Source organism: Heptranchias perlo, unplaced genomic scaffold, assembly GCF_035084215.1.
Source record: "Heptranchias perlo isolate sHepPer1 unplaced genomic scaffold, sHepPer1.hap1 HAP1_SCAFFOLD_428, whole genome shotgun sequence".
NCBI lineage: Eukaryota > Metazoa > Chordata > Chondrichthyes > Hexanchiformes > Hexanchidae > Heptranchias > Heptranchias perlo.
Window position 1 is genome coordinate 13,537 of NW_027139440.1, and position 16,620 is coordinate 30,156.

Consider the following 16,620-nt stretch of genomic DNA (forward strand, 5'->3'; position numbering starts at 1 on the left):
TGGAATCGCTTAGCTCTGTCTATAGCATGTTGCTTCTGCTGTTTAGCATGCATGTAGTCCTGTGTTGTTGCTTCACCAAGTTGGCACCTCATTTTTAGGTACGCCTGGTGCTGCTCCTGGCATGCTCTTCCTCATTGAACCAGGGTTGATCCCCTGGCTTGTTGGTAATGGTAGAGTGAGGAATATGCCTGGCCATGAGATTACAGATTGTGCTGGAATACAATTCTGCTGCTGCTGGTAGCCCACAGCACCTCATAGATGCCCAGTTTTGAGCTGCTAGATCTGTTCTGAATCTATCCCGTTTAGCACAGTGGTAGTGCCACACAACACGTTGGACGGTGTCCTCAGTGTGAGGACGGGACTTCATAAGAGAGATAGGATAAACTGTCACTTGGAAAGGCATTGTTTAATCAGGGATAGTCTGCATGGATTTGTTCAGGGAAGGTCATGCCTTACAAATTTTATTAAATTCTTTGAGGAAGTGACAAGGAGGATTGATGAGGGTAGTGCAGTGGATGTTGTCTACATGGATTTTAGTGAGGCATTTGACAAGGTCCCACATAGCAGACTGGTCAGAAAGGTAAAAGCCCATGGGATACAGGGAAATCTGGCGAATTGGATCCAAAATTGGCTCAGTAACAGGAAACAAAGGGTAAAAGTCAATGGATGTCTTTGCGAATGGAAATCCGTTTCCAGTGGTGTGCCACAGGGCTCAGTGTTGGGTCCCTTGCTGTTTGTGGTATATATTAATGATTTGGACTTGAATGTAGGGGGCATGATTGGCAAATTTGCAGACGACACAAAAACTGGCCGTGTAGTTGATAGTGAAGAGGATAGCTGTAGACTCCAAGAAGATATCAATGGGTTGGTGGAGTGGGCAGAAAAGTGGCAAATGGAGTTCAACCCGGAGAAGTGTGAGGTAATGCACTTAGGGAGGGCAAACAGTAAAAGGGAATACGCAGTAAACGGAAATATATTGAGGGGGTAGAGGAAGTGAGAGACCTTGGAGTGCATATGCACAGGTCCCGAAAGGTCTCACACCATCCCGACTTGGAAATATATTGTCGTTGGGTCAAAATCCTGGAACTCCCTTCCTAACAGCACTGTGGGAGAACCTTCACCACACGGACTGCAGCGGTTCAAGAAGGCGGCTCACCACCACCTTCTCGAGGACAATTAGGGATGGGCAATAAATGCCCGCCTCGCCAGCGACTCCCACAACCCATGAACGAATTTTTTAAAAAGTACAGTTCGATAAGGTTGTGAAGAAGGTATACGGAATGCTCTCCGTTATTAGCCGAGGTATAGAATACAAAAGCAGGGATGTAATGATGGAACTGTATAAAACGCTGGTAAGGCCACAGCTAGAGTATTGTGCCCAGTTCTGGTCACCACATTACAGGAAGGACGTATTTGCTCTGGAGAGAGTGCAGAGAAGATTTACAAGAATGTTGCCAGGGCTTGAAAATTGCAGCTATGAGGAGAGATTGGATAGGCTGGGGTTGTGTTCCTTGGAGCAGAGGAGGCTGAGGGGAGACTTGATTGAGGTGTACAAAGTTATGAGGGGCCCAGATAGAGTAGACAGGAAGTACCTGTTTCCCCGAGTGGAGAGTTCCAGAACTCGGACGTAGATTTAAGCTGATTGGCGGAAGGATTAGAGGGGACATGAGGAAAAACTTTTTTATCCAGAGGGTGGTGGGTGTATGGAAGTCACTGCCCGAATTGGTGGTAGAGGCAGGGACCCTCAACTCTTCTAAAAGGTATCTGGACCTGCACCTAAAGTGCTGTAAGCTGCAGGGCTACGGACCGGGTGCTGGAAGGTGGGATTAGAATGGGCACCTGGTTGTTCTTCGAGCCGAAGCGGACAGGATAGGCCGAATGGCCCCCTTCTGTGCTGTATCTTTTCTATGGTTCTATGAGGACTGTGCGGTGGTCACTCCTACCAATACTGTCATGGACAGATGCATCTGCGACAGGTAAATTGGTGAGGATGAGGTCAAGTAGGTTTTTCTCTCGTGTTGGTTCGCTCACCACCTGCCGCAGGCCCAGTCTAGCAGCTATGTCCTTCAGGACTCGGCCAGCTCAGTCAGTAGTGGCGCAACCGAGCCACTCTTGGTGATGGACATTGAAGTCTCCCACCCAGAGTACATTCTGTGCCCTTGCTACCCTCAGTGCTTCCTCCAAGTGGTGTTCAACATGGAGGAGGACTGATTCATCAGCTGAGGGAGGGCAGTAGGTGTTAATCAACAGGAGGTTTCCTTGCCCATGTTTGACCTGATGCCATGAGAGTCAATGTTGAGGACTCCCAGGGCCACTCCCTCCTGACTGTATATCACTGTACCGCCACCTCTGGTGGGTCTGTCCTGCCGGTGGGACAGGACATACCCAGGGATGGTGATGGAAGAGTCTGATGGGACGTTGGCTGAAAGGTATGATTCTGTGGGTATGGCTATGTCAGGCTGTTGCATGATTAGTCTGTGGGACAGCTCTCCCAATTTTGTTACAAGTCCCCAGATGTTAGTGAGGAGGACTTTGCAGAGTCAACTGGGCTTGGTTTGCCCTTGTCGTGTCCGGGCCTAGTGGTCCGATGCCGGGTGGTCCGTCCGGCTTTATTCTTTTTCTGACTTTTTGTAGTGAGATTGTACAACTGAGTGGCTTGCTAGGCCATCTCAGAGGGCAATTAGGAATCAACCACATTGCTGTGGGTCTGGAGTCACATATAGGCCAGACCGGGTAAGGACGGCAGGTTTCCTCCCCTAAAGGACATTAGTGAACCAGATGGGTTTTTAACGACAGATTTTTATTTAATTATTTTAATTTAAATTCCCCAGCTGTTGTGGCGGGATTTGAATTTATTACTCCAGATTACTAGTCCAGTAACATAACCACTATGCTACCGAACCCTATAGTATGATGCAGGTGCCGTGTGACCCCCATCACGGCCATACATAGAATCAGAAAATTTACGGCACAGAAGGAGGCCATTCGGCCCATCATGTCTGCTGCCAGTCGAAAATGAGCCACCCATCCTACTCCCACTTTCCAGCTCTTGGTCCATAGCCCTGCTGGTCACAGCACTTCAGGTGCACATCCGGTGTGCAGTTCGCCCGCTGCGCAGTTTGGAGACACCAAACCTGGAAGCAAAGATAATTGCCTGCAATCAAGTTGCGAGCGCAGATTTAAACACGTTCACTTGACTTCTGGCTTCCCCACATGCAAATCCGCCCAGGCCCAGAGGCGGAGTTTCAGTATTCCAATCGTCTATTCTCGAGTCCAGTTGCACCATGGGCTTCATTCTGTAGAAAGCAGCCGAGGCAGCAAACAAAGTTGCAATGACCTGGGAATCAGCTCCTCAGAGAATCATAGAAGGTTATGGCACAGAAGGAGGCCATTCTGCACATCATGTCCGTGCCGGCCGTAAAAGAGCTATCCAGCCTACTCCCGCTATCCAGCACTTGGTCCGTAGCCCTGTAGGTCACGGCACTTCAAATGCACATCCAGGTACTTTTTAAATGAGTTGAGGGTTTCTGCCTCTCCCACCCTTTCAGGCAGTGAGTTCCAGACCCCCATCACCCTTTGGGTGAAAAAAATTTCTCCTCAACTCCCCACTGATCCTTCTACCAATTACTTTAAATCTATGCCCTCTGGTCACTGACCTTTCTGCTAAGGGAAATAGGTCCTCTCTATCCGCTCTATCTAGTCCCATCATAATTTTTTCTACAATTAAATCTCCCCTCAGCCTTTGTTCCAAAGAAAACAACCCCAGTCTATCCAATCTTTCCTCATAGCTAAAATTCTCCAGCCCTGGCAACATCCTCGTAAATCTCCTCCGCTCCCTCTCGAGTGCAATCACAACTTTCCTGTAATGTGGTGACCAGAACTGTACGCAGTACTCAAGCTGTGGCCTAACCAATGTTTTATACAGATCAACATAACCTCCCTGCTCTTATATTCTGTGCCTCGGCTAATAAAGGAAAGTATCCCATATGTCGTCTTAACCACCTTATCTACCTGTCCTGCTACCTTCAGGATTCTGTGGACATGCACTCCAAGGTCCCTCACTTCCTCTACACTTTTCAGTATCCTCCTCCCATTTATTGTTTATTCCCTTGCCTTGTTTGCTCTCCCCAAATGCATTACCTCACACTTCTCCGGATTGAATTCCATTTGCCACTTTTCTGCCCACCTGATCAGTCCACTGATATCTTCCTGCAGTCTACAGTTTTCCTCCTTACCATCAACCACACGGCCAATTTTTGTATCATCTGCAAACTTCTTAATCATGCCCCCTACATTTAAGTCCAAATTATTAATATTTCCCACAAAAAGCAAGGGACCTCATGCTGAGCCTTGTGGAACCCCACTGGAAACAGCCTTCCAGTCACAAAAACACCTGTTGACCTTTACCCTTTGCTTCCCTCCACTGAGCCAATTTTGGATTCAACTTGCCACTTTCCCTTTGTTCCCATTGGCTTGTACTTTTTTTTTCCAGTCTACTATGTGTGACCTTGTCAAAAGCCTTGCTAAAATTCACGTAGACCACATCAAACGTGCTACCCTCATCAACCCTCCTTGTTACCTCCACAGATGCTGTGCGACCCATCACGTTGATACAGATGCTGTGGTGATTCTGTATCCTTCTGACCCAATGCTGTACCATTGACACCATTTATTTTGACAGTTGAGCTGGTTTCACCCGTTCTTGTTTTTGTTTTGCAGCATCTGGAAATTTGCAAATCTGTCTGGATTGTGTCGAAGATTTCAAGGGCTGTTAATGAAAAAATTGTGCACGTGATTTTTGGTGAAACTATAAAGGCTGCCACTAATGGAGGAAGATGCCAGGACATTGCTTTTATCTGCACACAGACAGATGATCTGCAGCCGGGTGAATACATAAGGTCTGTTTGATTTAGTGAATGTAGACTGAAATTCCTGTTACATTTATCGTCTAACTTGGAGCCCCCCCATCCTGTGGTGCTGTCAGTTCCCTTCTTCCTTTCACGGCTGGGTTTCCTGAGTCCTGGGAAACAATCAAATTTAAATCAGGCTCCCAGTTGCACTGTGGAACCCCGATTTAAATATGCCTCTCCACGGCAGGACACTCACACGACATGAAACCCACCACCGTAAAAATGGCAGTGGGCACTTACACGGCTGGTTGGGATCATGATCCCCATTTTAAAATAGTATCCCCACCGCGACCCTCTCCCGCCATCATGGGGGTTTAATGTTGATGCCTTTGTATCAGTACACAACGTATCTGTTTAAAGACAGAAACAGTGACTGGGGAGGATTTTAGACCCCCCCCCCCCCACAATGGGCAGGAGGGGGTCGGGGGTGTAACAATTAAAAATTGTGGCGGTTTTATATCAGCGGGTTCTGAGATGTGCCTGTGTCCCTGAGATTTGCTTGAGGGGCCGGGGGATGAACTCCTGCTCCTCCTGGCCCACAAGCAGTGCAATAAAAAGCATTTAAATTCTTGATCCGGCTGCTCCCGTCTCCATTTCACTGCCGGGTTTTCCGAGCTCTGGGAAACCCGGCCAGCCAATGTTAAATTTAAAACCTGTTCAATGAGGACAGGAATGGTGTATCAGGACACGATGTTATGATTTGGGGTTTTTACTGCAGTTAATTTCTTCAGATTCAGTGTCTCAAACCACCCCACAGCTGGGGTCTCGCTCTCTACAAATCAGCATCTGCCCTCCCCTAATAATATCCAGGTAATTTGTAGTGAGCCCAAGGGTCCAACAGAAAACCCTTACCCTGTATTTCTGCTAGTGGCTCTATCACGTGCCCTCACGTAATCCTCAACTCCAGGAGGGGATAGAATAAACACTTCACTGTACCGTGGCTTAAAATCACTAAACAGCTTTAATACCAGCAAATGAATAGGTGAGTGGAAACAGTGACACCCAGCCGATTTACTGTAGTCACAGACTCAATTGTTGCCTAATTAGAAGGTAGAAAATAACCAATAGTTGCATCTGCTGTGTTAAACTCACCCATGGCTCTGTCGCTATGGTGCTCTCGCCTCTGAGTCAGGGGTTTGTGGGTTCAAGGCCCAGGACATAAGCACAGAGGGCCAGAAATTGCTGGGATGGCGCGTCTCACCATGAGACATGAGAGCGAGGTGATTTGGACTTTTTTCCTCAACCCTTCAGAGCGCTCTAAAATTGTGCAGCAAATTGCTGGAAATGCTAATTGATAACGGAGCAGCGATATCAACTGGAACCTCGTGACTGACTCGCCCAACGGTCTGTCTCCTTAAGCAATGAAAGAAACAACAACAGAGAAGGAAATAGGGTGAATTAGAGTCAAGTTAGACACAGGAAGAAAGGGAAAGAAAGAGAGTGGATTAAGAGAGAGAGGGGGGAAAAAAAAGACAGAAAGGAAAAGTAAGAAAAATAAATTAAGAAGAAGAGGACCTTGTTTCCCAGCTGTGTTTGGGAATTGTTGCATTGGTCCTTGAGGAGTTAATAATGAGTGAATGGCAGGGTAGGTGTGTGAAATGTACAAACATTCTTACTCGTGTACTGTATTCCAAAATTATTTTCTGGGCCTCGAAGGTTGAGTTTCATGTCAGGACACTATAAATCAGGTCATTAACAGGGTCCTTCGACATGAATGACCAGCCCGAAATGGCTGCAGCAAGATTAATTTGCATTAACGGCGCAAATCAGCAACTTCTTGATTTCAACGGAGAGGTTCACGGCGAGGGTGCAATTTTTTTATTTTTTGCAAGGTAACGGCGGAGAAATCGTCGAGAAATTTGTGGTGAATCGGAAATCACGGCCGACCTCTTCTTCACTACAAATTGCTGTTTTTTTACGAACTAATAATGACGAGCGCCATGAACACACCATTATTGTTCCAACAATTTCTGGCCCATAACCTAGGCCGACAGTACTGAGGGAGTGTTGCGCTGTTTGAGGTACCATCTTTCAAATGAAATGTTAAACCAGGATCCCAGGGCACTTTTTCAGAGAAGAGCAGGGTATTCTCCAGGTGTCCTGGCTAAAATTCCTCCCTCAACCAATACCACCAAAACCATTTATTTCATTGCTGGGACCCTGCTGTGCACAAATCGACTGTCCTTTGCCTTCAAAATAACAGTGACGACACTTCAAAGAGAGTAGTTCATTGGCTGTGAAGCACTTTGGGATGTTTGAAGGCTATGACGGCACCAGATAAATTTAAGACTTCCTTCCTTCCTTCCTTTCTCTCTCTCCACTATGAACTGGACCTGGCACAAATTGTTCATTGTTGACTTTGCATGGACGTCTCACTGGCTGAAGTATCTCGCTGCAATGGCTCCAAACAAACTGTTCAATTGGAGCAAGACGGGCTGAGATATTCTTCTCAAAATGAACTGAAACAAAGCAAATTTGTCCCTTAAATTCAAATAGAGCTGCCAATCAAACACATATTCAACCAAAACTCATAGGATGCTTGTATTTGAATGGTCGGGTCCCTCCCTCGGATTCCAATTGCAGACAAAATAGGGGAGGACTTCCTTCTCATGCCTTTGTCCCCTCCCAACTCCATTACTGCAACACTCTTCTGGCCAATTTTCCTTCCTCCACTCTGCATTAACTACTCATCCAAAACTCTGCTGCCCATATTCTGTCCTGAACCAGGTCCCGATCAAGCTAAAATTCTCAACCTTCTGTTTAAATCTCTCCAAGGCCTTATCTCCTCCCTATCTCTGCAACCTTCTCGAGTTCTAGAACCCCCTCCTCCCCCGAACTCTCCTTTCTTCCAACTCTGGTCTCTTATGCACACCCCCCACCTCCCCTTTGCCCCACCATTGGCAGCTGTGACTTAAGCAGCCTTGGGCTCACTCTCTGGAATTCCCTCCTTAAACCTCTCTGCCTCTCCACCTCCCTCACATCCATTAGGGACCTGATCAGGAACCCACCTCTTTCACCAAGCTTTTGGTCACTCCTCCCAATCTTTTTCCTTACGCCTCTGTGAACCACCTTTGGACATTTTTCTATATGCAAGTTGCTGTTGTTGTGGACATCAAACATCCAGCTTTTGCCATGACCGACTGCGCCTTTTTAAAAATGAGAGGATCCACCCCAGGGAGCTGCCCAAGCATCTGTTTTTCACCAAAGCACCAGCCTATTAAACGTCTTTGCTCCATACCCCTTGTTACCCCGACCCAACACACATCTATCCATCTCAGTCTTGGAAATTTCAGTTGGCTGAATGCCTGCTGGCACCTGGGTAACATTCATTCATTTTCATGGCGGTTCAAGGCCTTTCACACTCTGAACTCTCATTGTAAAGGATAAAGTTACCCATAACCAACGCAGATATTTGTTAGGTAAGGGAATCAAGGGATGTGGAACAGAGGCGGGTCAATGGAATTGGGGTAGCCATGATCTAAATGAATGGCGGAACAGGCTCGAAGGGCAGAATGGTCTCCTCCTGTTCCTATGTTCCAGAGACCAGCCACTAGGAGAGAAATCATCTGTCTTCACCCCAAACAAGGAGGAACCCCTGGAACTCCTGGGGAGGCAAACAGGAGAAGCAGAGTGAGACAGGGAATTAGGAGGAGAGGAGCCAGCTGCAGGCTGGTCACAACATTCATCTTCTTGTATGCCTTGACCTGTCTGCACCAAAATCTGACACTAACACGCTGTGAATGTCAGCTCAGACCTTATAGTTCAGTGACAGAAGATATTAACCAAATCATACACTCTGACTTACAGCACTTCCTGTTCTATTATATCGAACTATGTGGAAATTACAGCACAGAAGCAGTCCATGTAGGTGTTTATCCTCCACAGGAGCAGGATCCTAATCTCGTGTCTGCTCTGTTCCCATATTCCTTCATTCCGATTATTCCCGTTCTTTCAACTCCACCCTCGTAGTGGTGTCACAGTTACAAACTGGAAGTGCAGCAAGAGGAACCTGACTCCATCAACCATGTGCTCATCCTGCTCACCAGCCCCGTCCTGGCATCTCACTCTTATAAGCACCAGCCTGGATACGCCCCACCCCAGGGACAGGGGGATGTGTTTAGCTCACATGAAGGGCACTTACAGTGTGGCACACAGAGCGTGACTGACCAGGAGGGCGCTTACAGTGTGGCACACAGAGCGTGACTGACCAGGAGGGCGATTCCAGTGTGGCACACATAGCGTGACTGACCAGGAGGGTGATTACAGTGTGGCACACAGAGCATGGCTGACCAGGAGGGCGATTACAGTGTGGCACACAGAGCGTGACTGACCAGGAGGGTGATTCCAGTGTGGCACACAGAGCGTGACTGACCAGGAGGGTGATTACAGTGTGGCACACAGAGCGTGACTGACCAGGAAGGTGATTCCAGTGTGGCACACAGAGCGTGACTGACCAGGAGGGCGATTACAGTGTGGCACACAGAGCGTGACTGACCAGGAGGGTGATTACAGTGTGGCACACAGAGCGTGGTTGACCAGGAGGGTGATTCCAGTGTGGCACACAGAGCATGGCTGACCAGGAGGGTGATTCCAGTGTGGCACACAGAGCGTGACTGACCAGGAGGAGCTGGGAGTGGAGGGTAAGCAGGCAGTTGTCGCTGGCCAGTATCCAGAAACAGCAGCTCTTGGCTGACGAGCCTTGGGCCTCAGCTCTCAGGATTGCTTGTTGAGCATCAAATACAAGTGCGGGCAGTGGACATGGTGTCCTAGCATGTGCTGCAGACGGTGGATCTTGTCCACCACCCACATCTGCAACATCACGAAGAACTGTGTGAAGCCAGACAGTCGACTCTCAAGCATGACGGTTCACGAAGGATATGCGGACCACAGGCCCAAGCCAAGGATCTATGGGTAGCTGGAGTTGTGGACTGCCAGCTGTGAGCACGTCCCTCGATGCCTGAGGTGCCAGCTGTGAGCACGTCCCTCGATGCCTGAGGTGCCAGCTGTGAGCACTTCCCTCGATGCCTGAGGTGCCAGCTGTGAGCACGTCCCTCGATGCCTGAGGTGCCAGCTGTGAGCACGTCCATCGACACCTGAGGTATCAGACTTGAAACTGCAATTTCTCAGGTCTGCGAAGGCTATGATTGGGACAATTTGAGCTGCTCTCCTTTGGCCCAACAGAGCCAGTGCCCAGCACTAATGGCCTGACAGATGTGGGCATGCATTATGACTCTGCCTCTCCGGACACTGACACGCGTGTAGTCTCCGTTCAGATGCCTGCACATGAAGGAGCAAGTTCCCAGAGCAGGCATAACCTTGCCACAGCAGAGGAGGCCCTACTGGCACCTCAGGAACCCAATGGCCCCACAGCAAAGCACCAGTCACCTACCTTACAATCTCGTGTCACTCCGAGCACCAAGTCGTGAACGGCTGGGCTCACGGGGATGCACCCTTGTAAGTACGAAGGGCAGAGATGGTGAGAAGCAATAGGATCATAGAAAATGTTTCCTTCATTGAAGTACTGTTTTCACAGAACTGAGTTGTGCAATTTTGTTTTTCATAACTGGCTGTAACATTGGGTCTACACAGTAAGAGAATGAATGAAATGGGCGCTGTGGTGGTGTCCAGGCATTCGGAAGGGAGAGGACATGACTGGATGTAATTGGCCTTCAGAGGGGGCCTTGAAGGAATGACAGTCGCCCTGTCGCGATTGAAGTGAAGCTGTCTCTGAGTGACTGTGACCTCAGTTGCCTTGTGGCTGCAGAAAGGGATGTACTGAATGACCTTCTCCTCAGTCAGGGACTCATCTTGATATCGAGCCGTTCGGGCTTGCCCACCCTTCCTCTTCCTCAATCAGAGCAGGAAGGATCAATCCTTTTCAGTTCTGGAGTTTGCAACATACTGTAACGATGTGGGAGACACTTGCAGGACTGTATTCAAGTTCTACCCTGGTCTGCTCACACATCTGGAGGGGAGTTTTAACCCCAAAGAATGTGTGGGTTGTGGTCGGGTGGGAGATAAAAATAATAGATATTTGAAGCAGGACCTCATCCCGGTTCCACTGCCCCCACTTCCGGGTTTAACCCAGATGTGTTTGGATGTGCGTAACAGACATCCACAAGTCCTGTCACCACTTAATGCCGACAGCCGGATTGTTACTGGGGCAATTTAGGTCATTTAAACTGTTGAGCTACTTAATTTTTTATGGATTCTGCTAGGGAAACGGATGTAACTTCTCCTGCATGGGTTTCCCATGACTTCTGAAACATGCCATTGAAACAGAGGCGAGATGCAGCCGAAGCTCATTTGGACCTTTAAACCAGTGATTGACACATTTCAATAAAAGGCCAGGTATTGCCGCTGGGTACTCAGTTCTCGCAGGCAGATGTTTGGCTGGGAGTTCTTTGTGTTTAGACTGAGAGTTCTTATATTCAGACAAATTTACCAACATTTTGGAGCCTCTCAAACTGACAACATCAGGATGTGGGGGGGCAATAGATTTATTCCACAGTTCATCAGAGGAGGACGCACAACACCATTCGCGGCAGGCACGGAGTGCCATTCTGGGACCTGCAGGTGCACAAGGCAGAGGTGTGCCACAGGGACCTGCAGAAGAGCAGTTAGGGGACCAACAAAGGGGCCAACGCCACAGGATGCACCACCCACATGAGAGGGTCTATAGACAGAGGCTGAGCTTCCTGGACCTCTCTGAGGAGCAGTGTCTACACAGGCTAAGATTGAGTCACGAGGTGGTCGCAGATATCTGCGCACTCCTTCGTGCAGAGCTGCTCCCAGATGGGCCTCGTGGCCACGCATTGCCCGTCGCAATTAAACTCACCACTGCCTTCAATTTCTGCACTTCCAGGTTCTTCCAGGGCGCCACCGGTGACATCTCCAGGGTCTCTCCGTCATCTGCACATAAGTGTATACGGCAGGACATGGATGGCTTGTTTGCCAAGGCATCCCACTATGTTAACTTTCCCTGTGACGACATCAGCCAGAATGAGTGGGAAGTGGGATTTGCCTCTGTGGCAGGCTTCCCACAGGTGCAGGACGCAATCGAATGCACACACGTGGCAATCCGAGGTCCTGTACGTGCACCAGGAGACTTCATAACCGGAAAGGGGTTTCACTCCATCAAAGCACAGCTGGTTTGTGACCAGACGAAGAGATTTCTGCAGGTGTGCGCCAGATTCCCTGGCAGCTGTCATGGTGCCTTCATTTTGCGCCAGTCAAATATTCCAGCCCTCTTCCAGACTGGAGACAGACTTAAGGGCTGGTTCATTGGAGACAAGGGATATCCCCTGCAAACATGGATCATGACACCTGTGAGGAGCCCCACCAACGAGGCGCAACACCGCTACAACCAGAGTCACAACCACCAGGTGTGTCACTGAGCAAGCCATAGGCATGTTAAAGATACATTTTAGGTCTTGTCAGTGAGGGTCTCCAGGATAATTGTGATGTGAGGGGGGGGGGGGCGCAAAGGGTGAGTAGTTGGAGCGCTTTGAGTGGCGTCCCCACTTCCATACCCCCTTTCACCATCATCCCTCTCCCGGGCCAGGCCCACGCCACTCCCACCACTCTGCTGGAGAGCAGCATGGTGACGATCAGTGACTCGTTGTGAGGCAATGGATATGGTATCTGTCATCCTGTTTAAGGTGGCAGACAAGTTGGCATCCAAAGTCTGCACGGCAGTGCATATACTCATTTGAGAGCCGTGCTTGAAGCTCAGTGGAGGCGGCCATTCTATCCATGCCAGACAGTCCCACATTTACCTGTGACATCACTTCATTAATGCCGGAGTTGGACTCCTCCTTTGTGGAGAGTGTGCATGGCACATTTTCCAGTACCTCGCAAAGGTGAATCTGTACCTCAATCATTCTCATTCTTGACGATGGCCCCCCGGGTTCAGCATCTGTGCCAAGCTGAGCAGAGCTTGGAGAGGAGTGCACCCACTGACGCAGACTCTCCACAGCTGCCCCTGCTACCAGTGTCTGCTCGTACCCACTTGTGACCTGTGACCCACCCGTTGACAACCCAACTATTTGTCTATCCGAAGTGTGAGTATCTGCTCTACTGCATGGCTATATGTCTGGTGACGGTGCGCCCTCAGAAGGAATGGGGTCCTCTGAGGAATCAATGTCATGCCTCTCTGCACATTCTTCTTGTAGGTGTGAAGGCCCTGGAAGACAAAAGACAGCAAAATGACTTAATCTCGGCACAATAACAATCTTGTCAATCTCCATACTCAGGCTTCTCATTCTTCAAGCAATGATTATATCAAGTCATTATCTTTGTGAAAGATGTTTTAAATTGTGTCACCAGCCATGTGAGCTTCCAGTCTCTCCACCTCCGTTTGAGAGGACTGCAGATATGCTACTTACCTCTATTCCTCCTCCGCCTCAGTTAGTTCCACAATCGGTGATGGTCCATCGCCAGTCCTCACCCTCTCTTGCGTTTTGCGCTCTTTTCTCCTGCTGAGTGTGACTGAAGATGCCGTATTCACCCGACAGATGCAGTGCATTGGATGAGGGTCACTGTCACACAGATGCATCACACTGAATCAGGATTGGGGGGAGTGAGTGTTGGGGAGGTGAACAAGTGGATGGAAAGTGAAGGACGTTTGCTGGTGACACTTAAGTGGGTGTGAGGACGAATCTTGTGATGGAGTACACTCGCCAAGACAAAGTGATGAAGGGGTGTGGGGCGGGGGGGTGTACACAACAACTTGGTGAATCTGCAAGTGTACTCACTTTTCCAGACCTGGTCAGGTCACTGAATTACTTTCTGCACAGCAGCCAAGATTTGGGCACCATGCTCCTGCTGCTCACCTCTTGTGCTACCTCCTTTTTGGTGACAGAACCAGGTTTCTTCCTGCCATCCCTTGGAAAAATAATCCCCCTCCTCACTCTCACTGCAGCCAGTAGCACGTCTAGGGAGGCATCAGTAAATCTAGGCACTGCCTTTGATCTCCTCGACTCCATTGCTCCATTCTCCTCCAAAATCCATATTTGAACTGGCCGTTTAAATACTGCAGTTCCGATTGCGTTATCCGGTGTGCAGCTCGCCCGCTGTGCAGTTTGGAGACGCCAAACCTGGAAGCAAAGATAATTGCCTGCAATCAAGTTGCGAGCGCAGATTTAAATACGTTCACTTGACTTCTGGCTACCCCACATGCAAATCCGCCCAGGCCCTGAGGCGGAGTTTCAGTATTCCAATGGTCTATTCTTTATAGTCTAGTTGCACCATGGGCTTCATTCTGTAGAAAGCAGCCAAGGCAGCAAACAAAGTTGCAATGACCTGGGAATCAGCTCCTCAGAGAATCATAGAAGGTTACGGCACAGTCTACTCTCAATCATCAGCAAAGTGATGGAAGGTGTCGTCGACAGTGCTATCTAGCGGCACTTACTCACCAATAACCCGCTCACCGATGCTCAGTTTGGGTTCCGCCAGGACCACTCAGCTCCAGACCTCATTACAGCCTTGGTCCAAACATGGACAAAAGAGCTGAATTCCAGAGGTGAAAGTGACTGCCCTTGACATCAAGGCAGCATTTGACCGTGTGGCACCAAGGAGCCCTAGTAAAATTGAAGTCAATGGGAATCAGGGGGAAAACTCTCCAGTGGCTGGAGTCATACATAAGAACATAAGAACATAAGAAATTGGAGCAGGAGTAGGCCAATCGGCCCCTCGAGCCTGCTCCGCCATTCAATAAGATCATGGCTGATCTGATCCCAACCACAAATCTAAAGAACACAAGAAGTCGGAGCAGGACCCGGCCACATAGCCCCTGGGCCCTCTCCGCCACCCACAGGGCATTGACCGATCCGAACTCAGCTTCATGTCCAATTTCCTGCCCGCTCCCCATAACCCCTAATTCCCTTTACTTCTAGGAAACTGTCTATTTCTGTTTTAAATTTATCTAATGATGTAGCTTCCACAGCTTCCTGGGGCAGCAAATTCCACAGACCTACCACCCTCTGAGTGAAGAAGTTTCTCCTCATCTCAGTTTTGAAAGAGCAGCCCCTTATTCTAAGATTATGCCCCCTAGTTCTAGTTTCACCCATCTTTGGGAACATCCTTACTGCATCCACCCGATCAAGACCCTTCACAATCTTATATGTTTCAATAAGATCGCCTCTCATTCTTCTGAACTCCAATGAGTAGAGTCCCAATCTACTCAACCTCTCCTCATATGTCCGCCCCCTCATCCCCGGGATTAACCGAGTGAACCTTCTTTGTACTGCCTCGAGAGCAAGTATGTCTTTTCTTAAGTATGGAGACCAAAACTGTATGCAGTATTCCAGGTGCGGTCTCACCAATACCTTATATAACTGCAGCAATACCTCCTTGTTTTTATATTCTATCCCCCTAGCAATAAAAGCCAACATTCCGTTGGCTTTCTTGATCACCTGCTGCACCTGCATACCAACTTTTTGATTTTCTTGCACTAGGACCCCCAGATCCCTTTGTACTGCAGTACTTTCCAGTCTCTCGCCATTAAGAAAATAACTTGCTCTCTGATTTTTCCTGCCAAAGTGCATAACCTCACATTTTCCAATATTATATTGCATCTGCCAAATCTCCGCCCACTCACCCAGCCTGTCTATATCCCCTTGCAGGTTTTTTATGTCCTCCTCACTCTCTACTTTCCCTCCCATGCACAAAGGAAGATGGTAGTGGTTGTTGGAGGCCAATCATCTCAGCCCCAGGACATTGCTGCAGGAGTTCCTCAGGGCAGTGTCCTAGGCCCAACCATCTTCAGCTGCTTCATTAATGACCTTCCCTTCATCATAAGGTCAGAAATGAGGATGTTTGCTGATGAGTGCACAGTGTTCAGTTCCATTCGCAACCCCTCAGATAATGAAGCAGTCCGTGCTCACATGCAGCAAGAGCTGGACAACATCCAGGCTTGGGCTGATAAGTGGCAAGTAACATTCACGCCAGACAAGTGCCATGCAATGACCTTCTCCAACAAGAGAGAGTCTAACCACCTCCCTTGACATTCAACAGCATTACCATCGCCGAATCCCCCACCATCAACATCCTGGGGTCACCATTGACCATTGACCATAAACTTAACTAGACCAGCCATATAAATACTGTGGCTACAAGAGCAGGTCAGAGGCTGAGTATTCTACTAATTACTTTAAATCTGTGACCCTTGGTCACTGACCCCTCTGCTAAGAGAAATAGGTCCTTCCTATCCACTCTATCTGGGCCCCTGACTCCCCAAAGCCTTTCCACCATCTACAAGGCACAAGTCAGGAGTGTGATGGAATACTCTCCACTTGCCTGGATGAGTGCAGCTCCAACAACACTCAAGAAGCTCGACACAATCCAGGTCAAAGCACCCCATCCACCACCCTAAACATTCACTCCCTTCACCACTGGCGCACTGTGACTGCAGTGTGTACCATCCACAGGATGCACTGCAGCAACTCGCCAAAGCTTCTTCGACAGCACCTCCCAAACCCGCGACCTCTACCACCTAGAAGGACAAGAGCAGCAGGCACATGGGGAGCAACACCACCTGCACGTTCCCCTCCAAGTCACACACCATCCCGACTTGGAAATATATCGCCGTTCCTTCATCGTCGCTGGGTCAAAATCCTGGAACTCCCTCCCTAACAGCACTGTGGGAGAACCTTCACCACACGGACTGCAGCGGTTCAAGAAGGGGACTCACCACCACCTTCTCAAGGGC

The 16,620-nt window shown here is 48.9% G+C and overlaps 1 protein-coding gene across 1 annotated transcript in view; it reads left to right on the plus strand.

Annotated features, from left to right (window-relative positions):
* The window catches only part of LOC137312362 (nuclear GTPase SLIP-GC-like), a 95,537-nt gene that overhangs the window by 2,087 nt on the left and 76,830 nt on the right, over positions 1–16,620 (plus strand). The window contains exon 2 of the mRNA XM_067978937.1: positions 4,720–4,898. Within this exon, the coding sequence (XP_067835038.1) occupies positions 4,720–4,898 (179 nt within the window). The remainder of the gene's footprint in view (positions 1–4,719; positions 4,899–16,620) is intronic.